Source organism: Rousettus aegyptiacus, unplaced genomic scaffold (assembly GCF_014176215.1).
Source record: "Rousettus aegyptiacus isolate mRouAeg1 unplaced genomic scaffold, mRouAeg1.p scaffold_m13_p_3, whole genome shotgun sequence".
NCBI classification, from domain to species: Eukaryota; Metazoa; Chordata; class Mammalia; order Chiroptera; family Pteropodidae; genus Rousettus; species Rousettus aegyptiacus.
This window is the reverse complement of record NW_023416306.1, coordinates 154,679,522-154,697,458: the sequence shown is the minus strand read 5'-3', so window position 1 is coordinate 154,697,458 and position 17,937 is coordinate 154,679,522. Positions and strand designations below refer to the sequence as shown.

General features: G+C 50.3%; 1 protein-coding gene across 6 annotated transcripts in view; it reads right to left on the bottom strand.

The window, feature by feature from the left end:
• Positions 1-17,937, bottom strand: part of TMEM63C (transmembrane protein 63C) — an 86,509-nt gene that overhangs the window by 6,631 nt on the left and 61,941 nt on the right. For all 6 annotated transcript variants that reach the window (XM_016156641.2, XM_016156644.2, XM_016156642.2 and 3 more), the window contains 15 exons: positions 14,386-14,528; positions 12,889-12,937; positions 11,461-11,569; positions 10,550-10,623; positions 9,919-9,999; positions 9,659-9,782; positions 8,724-8,857; positions 7,202-7,324; positions 6,581-6,734; positions 5,242-5,348; positions 4,199-4,285; positions 3,579-3,644; positions 1,604-1,766; positions 1,241-1,346; positions 660-827 (listed from right to left, as the gene is read on the bottom strand). In XM_016156641.2, coding sequence (XP_016012127.2) covers positions 660-827; positions 1,241-1,346; positions 1,604-1,766; positions 3,579-3,644; positions 4,199-4,285; positions 5,242-5,348; positions 6,581-6,734; positions 7,202-7,324; positions 8,724-8,857; positions 9,659-9,782; positions 9,919-9,999; positions 10,550-10,623; positions 11,461-11,569; positions 12,889-12,937; positions 14,386-14,528 — 1,688 coding nt within the window. The remainder of the gene's footprint in view (positions 1-659; positions 828-1,240; positions 1,347-1,603; positions 1,767-3,578; positions 3,645-4,198; positions 4,286-5,241; positions 5,349-6,580; positions 6,735-7,201; positions 7,325-8,723; positions 8,858-9,658; positions 9,783-9,918; positions 10,000-10,549; positions 10,624-11,460; positions 11,570-12,888; positions 12,938-14,385; positions 14,529-17,937) is intronic.

Sequence of the window (17,937 nt, the reverse complement as noted above, 5' to 3'; positions counted from 1 at the left end):
CTGAGTGTTTGCAGATGTCATGGTGACAGGAAGAGTAAGAAAATATGAACTTTCCCTTCTCCCTGCCACTGGGAAGGTTAAGGTCAAGTGCCCCTAAGGGAAGGCCAGTGTGGAGGTGGAGAAAGGAAACAATATGGTGGGGGGCGGAAGGAGGATGGGGGGCCAGTGTGCGCTTCTTGTCTCAGAGGGGGTTTCCAGTCTCTGGCCTGTCGGGCAGGGAGAGCAGCTACGTGCAGCCAAGAGTAAGGGAACAGCTGGTGCCGGGGCAGATCCCGAATCCCACTCCCAGTTTTTGGCAACTCATAAGACCAGGCACCTTATAGGACCCCAGAGGAAATGTCATGGGAGTTAAGCCTGAAAACTAGCATCTTATTTCCTGCACAGCCTTGAGTTCGAATGAAGGAATATGATGTTTCTTGCCCCGAAGGTTGTACACCAAAATCCGTATAGCACTGGCCAAGCCCTCTCCTTACGTTCAAAGGTCTGCCTGGCCTCTAACACGAGCTCCTAAGGCCTAAAGAAGCCACTGGGTTTGGTCACACTCAATGAGCAGCACCTTGCTCCTACCAGCCTTTTCTGCTCCAACAGGGTTGTTGTGGGGAGCTTATGGAGCAGTGGGGGTAGGCAGAGGTGGGATGGCCAGGTGGCCTGGTACCTACCTAATCGTAGGATGGAGAAGAAGAGCATCCAGAACAGACCCAGCAGTGGCGCGAACATGGCCTGGTTGACGGCGGCCATGTGGATCTGCTCGTTGAGTTTGGTGGGTGCGAAGGAGTAGTACATGTTGTAGCGGTCTGTGATGTGCTTCATGCACAGGTACAGCAGCCCTGGGGGCCGGGAGATGGAGGCACACTCAGTAGCTGCTCCCCAGTTGGGGCCTGTGCTGTCCCAAGGTCCCCACAGGACTGAAAAGTCAGATTCAGGGTCTGTTAGAACAGCAAGGGCCAAGGACAGAATGTGGGAGCCCTGTGGAGCTGCCCTCTAGGACCAGCATCTTCCCTGGAACTCCAGAACCTATTCTGCCAGTTTAGTGAAGAGTTATTCACTCATGCATTCACTCAACAAACATCCTATGCAAACAGTCATGCAACCTCAGCCCCCTGCCCTGATACCTCCCACCCTGCTGACGGGCTATCCCAGGTTCCCTCTTGCTCTAGGAGGTGGCCTGATGTTGTGGGGCTCAACTCTCCCTCCCAGTCTGAGGGTGTGCGGCCCTGGTTGTGCCTTAGGGATCACTCACCAAAAGGGACAATGATAGGGCAGGTGATACTGTATGCCACCACCACAGTGAAGACATTCAACATCCACGCGTACTCTCGCCCATACTGGAAATCAATGGTCTGGTCCTGGGGTAGAAGGCAGCAGTCAACCTAAGGTGGCCCGGTCCCCTTGGCTTGACTGCTTCCAGGGCTGCTTATCCATCTTCTAGGACCTGGTTGGCAGCTCAGGCCTGGAGGCCGCCTGCCTTCCAACGCTGGAGTCCAAGAAACACCCACCCACCTCATCATGCCTCCCATGCTTGGTGCTCCCAGCAGGCCCCCTTCCTGACACACTCTAAAGGGAAACTCTGAGGGCTGTGCTTAGGGAAGGGCCCGGCCCTCACCTTTCTGATGTGGAGTCTCTCTGGCTCCGACCTGGAGAAAAAGAGGCGGGTGCTGTACAGGAAGAGTGACCCCAGGCGCAACAGCTCCATGCCTGTGCCTAGCAAAGCTGCTGTGATCACGTAGTTGACGAAGAAGGCGCCATTGTCTGGCAGGAACACACATCTGGGCATGGGGGAGAGTGGAAGACAGCAGCAGGAGACAGGAGGAGAGGGGAAGGGCGGAGGTGTTGGGAGGGAGGGGAGAGAGAGAGAGAGAGAGAGAGAGAGAGAGAGAGAGAGAGAGAGAGAGAGAGAGAGAGAGAGAGGAAAGGAGCCAAGGGAATGGGGATGGGGGTGGAGGTAGAGATGGAGGAAATAAGTTTCATACTATGTGCTCCCAGAGCATTTTAAGTTAACAAGGACCCTTTAGAGCAGGGATGGGGATAGTCTACATAAAATATGGATGTGTTAGGTCCTGTTAGGAGATAGATGTGCTGGCTTGATCTAAAGCAGGTTGTTTGACCTAGACCCATAGACCCCGGAGAGTCCATGAGTAGAATTTGGGGGGTCTGTGACCTTGAATGGGGAAAAAGTTATAGCTTTATTTCCACTAACCTCTAACTGCAATTTAGCATTTCCTTCAATTAAGAATATGGGCAACGAACCACAACAATGTCAGCCATGGCTGTGGGTCTGTCACCCACATGAAATCAGATATTTTCATGTCATGCTGTAGTCATGGCTGACATCTTACAACATCATTTGTGCCCATCACTATGTCAAAATGATGCTAGTTATCAGGCACACTGCTAAACTACACACGATTGAAAATTTCTTCTCTGCAGGCGTGTATTTGATGTGGTTGGCCAACTCCAACTAGGAGTCATTTAGTCACCTAATGGCCAAGCTGCCTCCTCTCACATTGGTGACCCAGGCATCTCTTGATTTCTAATGTCCCCACCTATACGATTCTGTAAACTTCCTTGAAAAGAGAAATCTGTGAGCCTTGGACATATTTCAGAACTCCTTGAAAAGCTATTCTTTTTTGATGGCATCAGAATTGAGTCATAGACTCATGGTGCTTTTCTTTCTCATGTATAAACTGTATTCAGGATAATGAAGAGCCAAAGATGAACTCATTCATTTTGGGAAAAACATACAACCTATTACAATTATAGTTTGCAGAAACTACAGAAAACGGAGCATTCTAGTCCTTGCTCTGTAGAGCAACCTATGAAAGCTTGTGGGTCATTTGCAACATTACATCTTTGAAAATTGAGATTTTCAAGATTTATAACTCTAGGGGAAAAAAAATCAGAATTAGCAGGATGTCCAATACGACCGACATGTCACCTTGTCAAAGGTCCTCCCCACCCCAATATCATATTCTTCTTTCAGCTAAGCAACATCAGCTTTCACACGGATGCCTTTAAGACAATAAAATGCAACTTCAGCTCACCTACAGCTAAAACGCACTGTTCTGTTATTAAATGTGCTACAAATATTGTGTTACAAATTCAATTCTTAAAATATTTGATAACTATATTCCGTATATTTGGTTTTTTTTTTTTATAATTCAGGTATTTTGTGCATTTAAAGGCATCTACTCAGGGGATATGTAAAACTGGTGAAAACTGAATAAGTTCTGGGGATTGCTTCGATGTCAGTTTCCTGGTTATGATACGGTACTATCGTTACGCAAGATGTTATCATTAGGGGAAACTGGATAAAGAGTACACAGGACACCTTTTGGGGACCATTTCCTGTAAATCTACCATTATTTCAAAAACTTTAGAGAAGGGGTTCCTGGGCTTTACCATATTGGCTGAGGTCCATGGCAGAGGCAAGGTTAAGAGGCTGCCTAATGGAAGTGTTTGCATGCATTCATCTCTACTTATGTGAGCAAATAAAGGACATACATATCCACTTGATGTGAACCCATAGCAGCCCCAAAGTACACAGGGAATACACCTGGAGCATGTGCTCGAGTACTCACTGGAACCTGATGGACGCTTCATCCAGATAGTACATGTCAAAGAGCCAGCGGAAAAAGACATCCAAACTAGAAGCAAGAACAAGGCAGGGGCTTTAGTTAATCAATCTATGAGCTAAGGCCTGGGTTCAATTCTCCTTGGACTGGCTTCCCTCTTTCCATCTTCCCTTGCCCAATTCTCAGACTCTTGCATCCTAATATTCCAGTTGGCCAGTCCACACTGCCTCTCTTCCTTCTTAGTGCTGGGCCAGCCCTACCCCTAACAGGTTGGCCTTTCAGCTCAAGACCACTTCCTTTAGCAAAATTTCACCAGCCTTCTCTTCTCACATGCTCTCTCCCTCTTTTGAATTTCTACCATATGTTGGCTGGGTTTTCCTCAGCTTGGGCTGTCAGTTAGCTGGTAGGCATGGCTTGTATCCTCAGTTTAATGATAAGCTCTTTGAGGGCAGAGTTCATGGCTTACACCTTAGAGTTCACATGATACCAGTGATATGCTAGGCTCATGACAGACAATGGACTGTCATTTTGAAGACTGGATTTGCAGAAACCACAGGTAGGCCTACAGAGGAAGTTCCATCTCTAGGCTGAGCCTGGCTGAGAGAGGAATGTTAGAGGAGAGGTACCTAGTCAGTCCCATGGAAGGCAGAATGACCACCATGAACACCAGAAAGATGTAGCACTTGTGCATTATGAACAGATTCTGACTTGATCTAGAAGGAAACAAAGAGATTCATCAGCAAGTGAGAGGTGATAAGAACCAAAGGCCTAACTACAGAATGAAGAGAAAAAGAGAAACAGCTGCCTAGAAAATTGGTTTAATAGTGCATAGCAATGCCGTCTTCACAGAGCACTGTGGGGCAGGCTGTGACTGGGAGCCACAGGAAAGAATAGCATGATCAACTAGTGATGTCTGCCCTGAGCACAGGAAAGGCGGGTATATGTGCCATACACTTGAAATCTATTAAAGGGACATTACCAATGATACTCAAAATCCCTTTAGAGTTTCAATAATCAACATAAGCCTTGTTCTTGGCCAGTTAGGACAAACCTCCTGGCTTACTGCCTGGTAGGATAACAGGAACTTTGGGTGCAGGAAATAACTTTTGAGACCCACATAGCTTTCAGGCCAAAGCAGGTCCATCTGCCCCAAAATACAATAAATATTTTCAATCCAACTAGCCAACATAGAACTACCTGGACTAACAAATAGGAAATAGTTCTTGATTGTTTAAAATGTGGGCAACTGTGCGGGCTCCGTGGGTTGACAGTCAGACTGAGTTCATGGGCTCCTCTGCTATGACCCTAGCAGCCTTCCCCACGTTCTCCATATAAGTCCTGCTTTCTCTTTCTCATCCTGTGCCCTCTGACTGGATCTCTGCCCATAGCTCCATCCCCTCAGCGCATGGCTGGAGGCTGAGGGAGCAGGGCAAGGCTGTCTGGTTTCAGCCCCATATCCCTTATATGGTGGCCCTGTCTCAACATTCTTGAAGCCAGAAGCCCGGAGACAACCCAGTCCCCTCTTTTGGGATGGTTTTGGGTATCAAATCCCATTCCTTAGGCTAGATGGGAGGGCCCCCCAGCACCAGGCTGGTGGATAAGATGGTGAGGAGGGAAAGGGAGAGGGCTGGAGACAAGAACAGGCCTAGGAGAGGAAGCCCCAGCTCACCTGGTCCAGTGGGCCTCGAGGAAAGTAGAGTGGTAGACGACCAGAGGCAAAATCACTGTGAAGGCCCAGAGCATCAGGGAGGGAAAGAACTGGGTCACAATGGGACTCTGTGGGGGCGGAGCAGCGGAGGCAGACAGACGTCAATGCGAGAAGGCCCTGCCCCTTCCAGGCCACCCCCCTGCCTTCTCCCTCATGCCTGGTCTCTTCGCCTCCAGTGCAGTCCCAGAGCAGGCCTGGTTCCCCTGAGGCCACATGGTGCGCCTGGCCCTTCTCACCTGCCTTCCTGTCCAGGGGTCTGCCTGGCTGGAGGCAGGCAAAGGCTGACACCCTAAGGTCAAGTGACATCTCCAAGGGGCATAGACCTTCTATGCCGAGGTCACGGGAGTGGTACTTTTAGTGACTTCACCTAAAGGCCAGAGCCACCTGCTGTCATTCAGTCCCACATCTCAGGGAGATGACATTGCCTTTAATGTGAGAAGTGGTGAAAAGGGGCGAGTACGTGAAAAAGGAATCTGTAGGGAGAGCGGCGGTGCTCCTGCCTGAAACCTGCTGTGAACATGACAAAGGCAGGCACAAGCAAGCAGCAGGTGTGTGTGGGTGTGTGTGCGCGCGTGTGTGCATGCACGCACACACGTGTGCTTATTACTAAGATAAGAACGGGGATAATATGAAATGAGAGGCCTTCTAGGCCCATGATAATAGCCTGGAGGCTATAGAATTTGGAATGGGGCAGTTCAGTTCCTCCGAACCCCTTCGGCAGCATGAAGCATCCTCTGACTTAAGGAATGGCTCCCGTAGGGCCCAGAACTCCCATCCCGGAGAGCGTGTATCTGGGAGCGAGGGACGTGGACAGACTGCTTCTCTCAGAGGGCTGTATTGGAATTCACCTCACTTTTTCCCACCCTCAAGTGTATCCCCAAACCCAAAAACCCCAGCTCCAAAGAATGTGAGTAAAACAGAGCTGTCACACTTGCCACATCCTCTACCGCACATTTTGTACCACTAGCAGGCCTGGGTGGCCCGACCTAAAGAAGCCCTCTGAGCCCACACGTGACGGGACCACCCAGCCCCCATACTCATCCCAGGACCTGCCTGCAGCTCCTCCACTGTCCCTTCCTTTGCTCTTCTCTCGTCCCAGTCCCTAAGATGGGCAGCAACCTGCACCCGCCCCCCTGAGAACAAAAACTCCACACCACCATTTACATCACTGCCACCTCCACCACATCTATGGTGCATGGGCCCTAAAGCTGTGTCCCCATGGGCCCCTCACTCCATCCTCGCCTGATTTCTTCCTTCACCTCCCTGGGGCCCCCACGCCTGGCCTGAGCAGAGGCGGCACCTGCAGCTTCTCGAGGGGACGGGTGACGTTGTACATGTCGATGGTGTTGATAATAATGGCAGGCGTGGTGAGGAAGAAGAAGAGGCAGAAGAGGAAGGTGTTGATTGCGATAAAGCGGGTCCACCAACGGAAGCGGCGGATGGACAGGTGTTTCCTGGGGAGGGATGGAGGAAGGAGACGCACTTAGGACCCCGGGTCCTGGCCCTTAGACAGAGCCCACAGTGCTGTTTCCTGCATGCCAGCTGTGGACCCAGGCTGCCTGGTCTCATTTGGACCCCTGGGCCCAGACCTGCATGCACCTGGCCCTGGACTTTCCCCTCAATCACACAGTTTAGAACCAAAAGCTCTGAATAGATCCCAAAGGTGAGCTGAAAAATAGATCTGAGTTCTTTCTGAAAGAAATACCTCTATCTCAAGTGTTGGTGCCATCCAGGCTTGTAGTGGGGTGGGCTTGGGAGCGGGCAGAGGCTGTGGTGCTCAGGAGAGGACATGGCCCAGCCCAGTGCAGGCAGTAAGTGGGCATCGAAGTAGAAAGAGAGGCCCCAATTCGTTTCCCCATCCTGTTGACTTCCTCAGTCTCAGAGGGACCCAAAGGAGAGGATATGGACAGAAGGGGCTTACCAAATAATGTCTTTGGGGTGTGGGGCAAGGGTGACCCTCCAGCGGTAGGACTTGACGATCGTGGTCACCGAGGACTGTTGGGGGGACACACCACACTGGATGCACTTGTAATCTTCCAGGATGCTGTAGAGATGGGGGAAGGAGACAGGAGTCTGGGGATGATGGGCTTGTGTGTGTGTGGGGGGGGGGGGGCTCATGCCAGGGTCCCACAGCTGGGGACTTGCTCACTTCCTGGGGATTCTTGAAGCCTTGGCTATGTCTCTCAGGGCCTTAGAGACAGGCAGTTGCCAAGGCCAAGTTGCTAGAGGAAAGGAACATTAGAAGGAGGGATGCAGGGAAGGATGCCCAAGGAGGGAGGGGACCACGTGATTCTCAGGTTATGTCTTGGCCCCTAGACAGCAGTGACTGCACAAAGACATGCTCTTTCTCTGAGGGTGACAGGGGAGGGTACTAATTTCAGCCTCGTCTTAATACCAACGTGCACCAATATTGAGTTCTTTCTGTGTGCCTGACACTGTGCTAGTTGGTGATTGATATAATCCAGATTACCAAATTGAGGCACCTGCAGACACAACTGGAGAGGGGCAGGGGCTGGAACAGGAGCCCATCTTTGGTTTTCTCATTCACACTTTTGTTGTAATTAAACCTGACTCTCTCTCCTGAGTGACAGTGCATTGTTTTATATGACATACACACTAAGTCAACAGATATTCCTTCTTAACTCTCTGAGAGGTGGACAGGGAAGATATAAGTAACCGAATTTGACAGGTATGAAATCTGAGAGTGTAAGCGACTTGCAAAGCCACACACAATTATTTGCAACTAAATTTTAGGCTGCCCCACTGTTACTTTGTAGAATTGGGTTGTGCAAGAACAAGGCGTTGTGCATTATCAAGCTCCCCCTCAGGGAGAGCATGCCCCTCCTCCCCCAATCCTCAAGAGACTGATTCCGGGGCTCTCATTTACTAGACCCAGTCCTAAGGATCTAAGGATCCTTCCAGAACATTGCAGAGTGAATCCGATGCCCTTCCCATCAAGGTGGGGCTGCCAGAGGCTGGGGCACAGGAGAGAGGAGGCTGAAAGGATACGAATGAGGGAGAAGAGAAATGGCAAGCCGAGCTTCTCTACCCTGAGTCTGTCACTTGCAATCAATGAGGGGGAAAAATGGATACCATTCTTGTCCCAGAAGAGGAAACAAGTGTTCAAAGGCTACTCCGACTGCCTTCATGCTGAAGCAAGGACCTATGGGAGCAAAGAGCTCAGGGCCTGGGGTGTCTCTGGGGACAAATGGAGCAGGGCAGCTGGGGGAAGATGGGTGTGGCCATGCTGTGGGAAGCAAGATGGCGGCTGCCTGTGAGGAGCATGGTGGAGGGGAGTTCAGAATACTGCAGACTGGGGGGAGGCTCTTTCCTCCTTATCTTGGCTGAAATGGGGGTGAAGGGGGATGGTTTCAGAAAAGCAGAGGCCCGCTCTTGGGGCTGCGCTGGGTGTGGTGCAGCAAGCTGCTAGCCCTGGCACTCACTGCTTCGTCATCCTGGCATCCTGGAAGGTGACAAAGATTAGGTCCAGACGCTTCAGCCGGACGCGGTTGAACTCGGCGTTGAACTCGTCAGTCAGCTGCTCCTCCAGCTCGCTATAATATTGCTCTGCATCTACCTGGAGCGAGATGTGGCCTTCAGAGCTGGAGAGGCCAGAGCTCCAGGAAGGCCTCACCTGGGCATGAGGCCTCTCTCCACTCAGTAGCCCAGAGGGTAGTGGGCCCGAGGCCTCCGTTCCATCCCCAGCTCCATTTGAAGTCTGGCCAAGAGTTCAGGACCCCAACTGGGCTCCAAGATCCCAACTCTGATACAGGAAGAAGCTATGACTCTAAAATTAGCTCCCTGCTCTTAGATCTGGGGAAAGTGAGGCACAGCTGGGGGTAAGGAGATGCTTTAGGACTTAGGGTGGACTCCAGAGGAGGAAAAGAATGTGTTTGCAGAATCGTTCAGGAAAGGGGTGATTCTTTTTCTGGACTGGCTAGAGTTCGGGGCTGCCCGGAGGCAGGTGTTCGAGTCTTGAGGCCACCTTCTCGCCACAGTGGGTGGGGTGATAAGGCGGATCCCACTGCTGTCACAAGTTCTTGTCCTATCACTTTGAAAGCCTGAGGCCTGGCAGGCTAGAGCGACCTATTGTATCCTCTCTGGTCCTCCCACCTAAGACCAGAAGTGGGCCAGAGAAAGCCTCCCTGGGTCGCTCTGAAAGTGGCCCCCCAAAAGGCTTCAGCTTCTCTACACTCTCGACAAGGAGGCAGGATGGGAGGGAAGGAAGGGAGGAGGGTGCTGCAGCCCTGGAGCAAACTGAACGGGGCCTGGGGCTGAGGATGTGGGCGAGAGGCACTGCCCGAGCCCTGGACCGAACGTGGAGACCCAGCGCCCCGGGCCCTCCTCTGCTGCGCCCCCAGACACCTTTGCCACTTACTTCTTTGAAGCACGTCCAGCATTTGCAGAAGCACAGGCGGGAGCAGGGGTGGGTCTTGATCATCACCTTCCCATACTTCTTGGCTTTGGCCGTGTAGTAGAGCCGGCCCCGCATTGCATGGCGCCTGTCAGGCGGTGGCGGGAATGGGGAGGCGGTAATCGTGGGAGGGTGGGGAGGAGATCTTAAGGTCAGGGGCCAGCAGAGCTATATCCCGCCCCCCACCCCACCCCAGATCGAGACGGGCCCCACTGCAGCCTCACCTCTGATCGTCCAGGTCAATCAGGGTCCTGACGTCATAGCAGAAGTGGACTTTGGTCACTACACACCTTGGATAGGCCTCACTGCAGCCACAAACATGGATGCTGAGCCAGCTGTGGGGCTAGGAACGTGCACCCCACCCTGTGCCCAGAGCCACAGCCCACAGGGCTGGCGGCTCAGCTGCCCGTGGTTCCTGGTTCTTGGGTGGAGAATCCAGCTCTTGCTCCTAAAGCCAAACTTCAGGGTTGATCCCTGGTAATCTGAGATATACCACATTCTTCCCATAGGACCCAGAATAGGGCCAAGGGGCAGAGCTGGAAATTGTTGCTCATGGAGAGATAATTAGCTCTCTGGGCTCGTAGTCAGTGCAATGAAGGAAAGGAAAATCAGCTCCCAACCCCTTACACCCATGCCATTCAGAGAATCCCTGACTTCAGAAGCCCTGCTCTGTCCCCAGGGCTCCCTCATTCTGAAAGGCTGATCCTTGGCCCAGTCCAGGGCAAGCCACCACCTTGGGGTGTCTCTCGCCCCACCCCCCATGTGAGTAGTAGTGCCGACCTTCTACCCACATGAGGATCTAAGCGGGGTTACCAGGATGAGGCAACCCACGCTCAGCCCACCAAACCCACTTACTGAAAATGCTTAATGATGATTTCTGGGTCTTGGATGTCTTTGGGGACATAGGTGATCATCAGTGTCCTAGTGACCTGGATAGGGAGGATAAAAGGAGAAGGAAGAGTGTGCTCACATGGGACTCCTGGATGTCTGGGTCTTTGGGTGGCCCCGAACATCTAAAACGGGCCTTCCACTTGTCACACCCGGCAGGCGAGAAAATGCCCCCAACTGCTCCTCATTAGGCTGGGAAACTCTAGGGTACACACTCTACTCCGATTCTCAGAGCTCCCCTTGGGATTAAGCACCAGCTTCCACAGTAGTGAGCTGCCCCTTGCCACTCCCTTTTATCAGAGGTCTTCTCTTCCAGCCCCACTGTCCCCCAACCCCCGACCCTGCTTCCTGGGATCACCTCCCGAATAAACAAACGCTACTCAAATCCTTATCTTAAGGTCTGCTTGGGAGATGGGGTAGGGGTGACCCAAACCAAGACTGAGTGGGGAGGCATGGGGGCAGGACATGGGGTTTCTGACCTCAGAAAGATTCTGGAAGGGCAAGGAGCTGGGGCACAGCTGAACTGGGCAAGGCTAATGAGGCACTGACCGCTTAGGATGCTGGACCCTGCTGGTCCGGGGGTCCTCGGAGAGGGGACAGGGCAGCAAGGGCGCAGGGGTAGGAGGCGCCGGGATAGCCATTTACCAACCAGTCTGGAAGTGGTTTAACAACTGAGACAGCAGAGCAGGGGTGTCAGGTGACGACTCACAGGTTAAGGAGAGGAAGCTTTTCTGCTCAGGTGAGACTACTCCCCACGGGAGTGCAGAATGTGCCCAGCTGGGAAGCCTCTGAGGCTGGGAGTGGGAAGGTCCAGCTCGGGGGTGGGGGCGGCTCTAGCTGAGAGAGAACAGTTCTGGTAGCTCTTTTCACTTACTCACCTTGGAGGCTTCCTTGGGCACAAAACCTAAGCAGTGATGAGCCATGAAGAGGAGGTTGGTGAGGAAGTAGAAGAAGGAGAAGAGGCCATGCAGCCACAGGACCTTACTCCTGCCCGGATTAAGACAAGGAGGGTGAGACACCTTCTCCCCCCCCCCCCACACACACACACAGTGGCCCTCAGACCACCCTTGGGTGCTTCCAGGCATTTGGGCAAGCTGGAAGGGATGGCGGTGGTAAAACGGGGGTGTCCCGCTCCAGCTAATGAAGGCTAACATTTGTCGAGTGCCTACTATATGCCAGAGCCAGGGTGGGACTAGATACTTTATATCAGGGGTCCCCACCCGGCAGGCCCCAGACAGGAACTGGTTCGCGGCCTGTTAGGAACTGGGCCGCACAGTAGGAGGTGAGTGGCAGGTGAGCTCCCCGGTGCTAGCAAAACCGTCTCAGCTCCACCTCAGATCCCCAGGCATTAGATTCTCATAGGAGCACCAGTCCCTGGTACCAAAAAGGTTAGGGACCGCTGTTATATATACATTTTCTCACTAGACTCTCACACCGTGTTGAGTATGGTACTGTTACTATCTTCATTCTAGCCCTAGAGAAAGGAGGGTCAGAGTGGTAGGTGACCCACCCGAGGTCACTCCTCATAGTGGCAGCACTGTGGGGTGAGTCCAGAGCTGCCGAGGCACTGAGGTTCTTTACCACTATGCCATGATGTCAGCGGCTGCAGCTCAGACTCCCATGGCTGCCCAGTAAACCGAGCAGAGGGGCTGCCCTACCTCTTTGATGAGAGACTCTAGGGTCCTACACTGGCCCCAAGGAAGGACGACCCAGTAGGTTTGCTATACCTCCCCTGGGGTAGAAGGAGGGGTGGCATTTGGTGGGATCATGAGGGCTGCAGGGAGCTTAGAGATCATGTCCAACAGCCTTTCCCCCACCACAGACGAGACATGAAGTTCAGATGGCATGGGTGAACTGTCCCAGACCCAGGGCCAGCTGATGCCAGAGGTGGGCATGAACCCAGGGCATGTGGTTCCTCCATCCCTCCACTGTGGGAATCAGGTCTATGCTTCACTCGATTAACCTGAACGTATTTTGTGGGCAGGGAAGCAATACCTTAAACCTCTACTCTCTAGGGTCTTCGACTGTTGGGAACTGAGCATACTAAGCAAATAGGACCATCTTTCCAAGTCTTCAGGAGTGGCTGGTTTGGGTAGTTCCATCGAGTACAGAGATACCCATTTGGGGAACGCTGAGTCACCAAGAGCCCTGCCAGAAACCTCTCACTTAGGACCTGGGTTCCCAAGGAAACCAGGTCATTCTTAATGGCAAAATGGTGCCCAGCATATGGACCCACATGTTGGACCTTCTCTCCCCACCAACGCCCCCAGCCCATAGAATGGGAGGTAAGAGGATCAGGTACCTACTCTGTGGAGACATTGACAATGGTGGTCCGACCAAAGTGACTATTCCGGTCTGAAAGAGAAGAAAGTTGCTGACCTCAAGCCTGGCTCCTTGATTGCTGTGGGGTGCCAGAATTCAAGGCTCTTGAATGAGCGCCTGGGGTCTAGAGATACTTGCCTACAACCTGCTCTTCCTTCCAGTTCCCTAGAACTTGCCCCAACTTCCAACACAAACGGCGGAGGCCTCTTCTTCTCCCTGGGTCTCCGGAATGGTGCTCCTCAGCCTTGAAGCAAGACTGAGTCTTGGTGTGACATCCCTAGTGAGCGACTGACACTAATTGGCACCTGGAAAATGCTTGGCGAAGCAACCCTTGGCCCTGACATGAGCGGAATTGTGAAATTAGCAACATGTTACCACTGGCAACAAGCACAAGAACCTCAATCTCCAGGAAATGTGGTGCTCCCTCATTTGGACAGAGCAAACCTTCTGGCTAAGTGTGTTAGTTTGTTGATGTAGACACCTCCAGGTTTTGTGAAACATATCTAGAAACCCCACATTATATTGTCATTGCCAACACACTAGCCTAGGATGAGAATCTAGAAAGATGGGCTCAGAAGTGGTTTGCTCTGGCGGTGGCATTTGGTGGCATTTGGTGGCATGGACACTGTGCTACAATGAGTTAATCGAGGTCTACCCTCTGGCCGAGGAGAAACAAGTAAAAACCTGAGCAATCAGAGTGAAGCTGGCTCCCACCTGGGCATTTAAGGTGCTAGTCTATACCACCTAGTTGTACAGCTTTCATAAAACTCTGTCCACCTTCCTATTTCTAAGTGAAATACTGGCTGCCGTTCTCTGAGCACCTACTACATCAGACACGGCGCCAGTCACTCAGTACGCATTATCTCCCAATCCTCACGACGGTCGAGAAAACCAAGGCCTGGGGAGATTTATTTACTGAATATAAGACTAAATAATTTTCTAGATTGGGTAAAGGTATCTTCTGGGAAGTAGATGTGGGTAAAAGTTGGGGAACCAAGGTTTCTCTGTCTTTGACGTCCAAACCCTCACTTATGATGTTATTTTGTCAAAAGGATTTAACCAGGGTGGGAAGACGTCTTATGAGATAAACCCTGTGCTTAGGGTCTATGTCCATCAGAGTGGGTGTGGGGAGATATCACATTCAGGAGTCTTTGCAGCGGGTCACTATCAAGAAAGGACTTCCAGGAACACTTGGCCAGATGTGACGTGGGGTTGAGGCTAAATGTTCAATTCTAGACTGAATTACTACTAGGTGTCTGCTAGGTGCCAGTCCCTAGGTCAAACTTGCAATGAAGGGAGTATCATCACCAGTCTCCACATGAGAGAATTGAAACACAGGTTGCTAAGGTCACATAACTAATTTCAAGAAGTGGAATTAAAAAGTCAATTTCTAGACTCCAAAGACCCACGCTCTGTCCCGCCTACCAGGCCGCCTCTCGGGTCTAGTGGCCCAGCCCCAGTGCCTGCTGAGCTCCACCTACCCAGCACGGTCCCAGTGTAGTTGATGGGCAGAATGATGCCCAAGGAGGGGATGCAGAGGATGAGCATGAAGATGATGAGGTGGTACTGGAACATCATGTAGATGCGGGCATCGTCTCCACACTTGTTGATCAGATCTTCGTTCCTGGAAGAGGCATACAGACAGGACATTCCTCAGCTCCAGGGGCCAGCGTGGCAGTGGCTTAGGTTGGGGGCGGGGTGGGTAGGTAGAAGAAAAGGAGAGAAAATTACCACCCTGACCCCGAGCTTTCTTTTTTATTTTATTTTTTTAAAGAAATATTGCCCTTCTTCTCTGTTATGCCTGGAACATTTCACTGACTTTCACCGGCATATCATAGACAGAGGCAATGTTGTAGATACACACTTAGGAGTCCAGAAGTACTCTTGAAATCAAGCATTCATTCCGTCTTTTATCGCTGCCTCAAACATTTTGCTATGGTATAGGCAGTTGAGAAACCACTAGCGATATCAAGATGCCTTCTACTTTAAAAAGTTATTTATTTTAATTTTTTAAATTACAAAGGAATACGTAAAACCATAATGAGTTACCACTTCACATTGCCAGGCTGGCCAAAGTTAGAAAGCAGGGCAATACCAAGTGCTGGGAAGGGTATGGGGCACTGAGAGCTTTGCACACTCACGGGTACACACTTTGTTGCAGCCACTTGGAATAACTGAATATGTTCCCACCCTATGACCTATAATTTCACTCCCGGGTTTATATGCAACAGAAATACATGCACATGTGCATCAAGACACATGTATGAGACTCTCACAGGTACATTATTTGTGATAGTCCCAAACGGAAAACAACCTAAATGTCTATCAAAAGGTGAAATTAACATAAGAATCGTGAGATCTATATGTAGTAATCTATTACCTATCCATCACCTATCTAGCTATCATTTATCATCGTAGCTATGTATATATAGATATATCAGATTATTGAGCTATAAAATGAAAGAATGCACAGAAATAAAAATGAATGACTATAGCTGAACCTCACAAATACAATGTTGAGTGAAAGAGGCAATGCACAAACAAAACATGCCAAATGATTTCATATACAAATACAAAAATACTCAATGTTGAGCTACAGAGTTAGAAGTCAGGGCGCTGGTTACCTTTGGAGAAGGGGAGGTGACGGGGGGAGGGGTTGTAGGGGAGCAGGAGAGGGTTCTGGGATGTTAGCAGCGTCCTAATTCTTGATCAGGATGGTGATTGCATAGGTTTTGCTCTGTGATAATTGAGTTGGACATTTATTTTTTGTGCACTTTGTAATTATACTTCAATAAAAATATTTAAAAGCAACACAGGCTTATTAGAGAAACTTTGGAAACTACAAAAGAGAAGAAAATCATTCACCTACAATCTCATCAACCTAAGATAATGACTATTAAACAATTTGATTAATTACCTTTAGTTTCTTGTTGTGTTGGTTTAACTTAATGACTAGTATAAACAGCGTTTGATGTGTTGCTCTTTTGCTTAGCATTTAATCTTAAGCCTTTTACATTTTTACATGTTTGTCTAAACATTTTCATGGCTATACAATAGTACTGGTGACAGTGGCCTCTGTCTATGGAGCACTGACTCACATCCAGCGCCATGCTGGCCGACCCACTCCGTTGGTGGATGTACCATAGTTTGGTCACCCTTGCCCTCTGGTCAGCCTTGTAGGTTATATGCAACTTCTAGCATCCAGTCCAGGGTTCAGATTTATTTTAAAACAATACTGCAGAGGAGAATATCTTCAAGGTTTTCAATATCCCCATTTAGGGAATTATTTAGAGTCTAAATGATTTATTTATTTATTTATTTAGTTGGTTGGTTGGTTGGTTGTTCATTCATTCATTCGATTTTGAGTTCTTGATTTCTTAAACTGCAAGTAGTTAAAATACTTCCTGCCCTGGGCTTGAAAATTCAATCCTAAGGATGAGAACTGGTGAGAAGCCTGCATCTTGGAGAGGGAGAACAGGGAAGTGTCCTGCTGCAGGGTTGGGGTGCCACCATCTAGTCACCTGATGGAAACAGTGTGCCTGAGGTGAGGTGAGGTCCCAGAGAGGCTCCCATCATGTGGAGGGAGCAGAGGGCTGGACGGGACCAGGACAGCAAGAATTTCCTTCCTAGGCTGTCGACTCCTGCTTCCCCCACTGGGCCCTTTCCTTTGCTCCATCTTTACCAGAATCACAGGTTATACTCAGCACCCTGTCTTATAGTTCTGAGAGAAGCCTATATTTTTGAGTCTGTCTTTATTCCTCTACTCAAGTCTTTCCTCTTTCTATCACTCTTTAAAGTGCCACCAACATGATGTCCCAGCACTCACCCTTTCTCCTGCTCACAATTAATTCTCATCTCTGCTCTAATCCTTTCCCCTTCTCTACCTCTTTCTGGAGACTTGCTATATCCACCGTCCTTTTCTCTCATCTTTAAATTAATAGCCACCTCTCCACACGTCTTCCCCTTAAACGACAATCAGCTTCAAGTGCTCATTTGTCACTCTCAGATAAAACAAGAAAGTCTTCAGGCATCCACTCCCTGACTTTTTGCCCTTCAGGTTCCATCCACTATCTTTACCTCCTTCTTTCCACTCACCTCTTGAAAAAAGGTGACCTTCCTTCTCTGCCTCTACTTCTTGGATATCTCCTTATCCGGGAGCTGCCCTCCCAGTGGAGACCCAAACGGTCGAAGTCAATGTCCTCTTCTCAGTTCTCATTCCACTCAGCCCCCTAGCGCTGAAGGCTGCTGGCCTCACGCTCTCCGATGCCTCCAAGGCACATGCACTACAGGTTGCCACTTCTTTCTCCTGCCCCAACTATACTCTCCCTTGGGCCTCTTCTGATCTTGTCTCTTTGGGTGACCCGTCTGCTCCCATGACTTCAACTACAACCTCTGTGTACCCATCTCCCAAGTCTAAATCTCCTGCTCTGACATTTCTCCTAAACTTAAATTTTGTTTTCTCAACAGTTTTCCGGTCAGCTCACATGCTTGTCCTGGCCATATCTTATAGTTTTCTCAACTCGTTATGTCTCATCACCTTCCAGTTTGTGGCATGACTATTCTCCTCAGAAACCAGACCTCGATTTCTCCCTCTTTCTTAACCAGCTGGAAGGTACACCCATTGACCACAGACCCATGACCTCCCTCCCCTGTGCCATGTCCCCACGGTTTTCCTGGTCACCATCTCCCATCACCAGAACACTGGAAAATCCCCCTTAGCTGCTCAACTTGCCTTTGGACTTGCCCATCTGTCACTCACCACCCACCCCCATGCTCCTCCCTATATTCAGGCAACACCCTGAGCTTCCTGCTCAAAAATAGTAATTGGCTCTCTACTGCCTCTAGATCAAAGCCTGAGGTTCTCAGTGCGGCAGTCAAGATCCCAGCTGATCCTTTCAGCCCGATCTTTGAGCTCCTCTCTTGCCATACACCCTTGCTTCTAGCTACACCAGAAGATTTATCATTTCTTCACTCTCCCTGCCCATCTCTGCCCCAAACCTTTGCTCACACAGTCCTTTATTTCTGATTGGCCC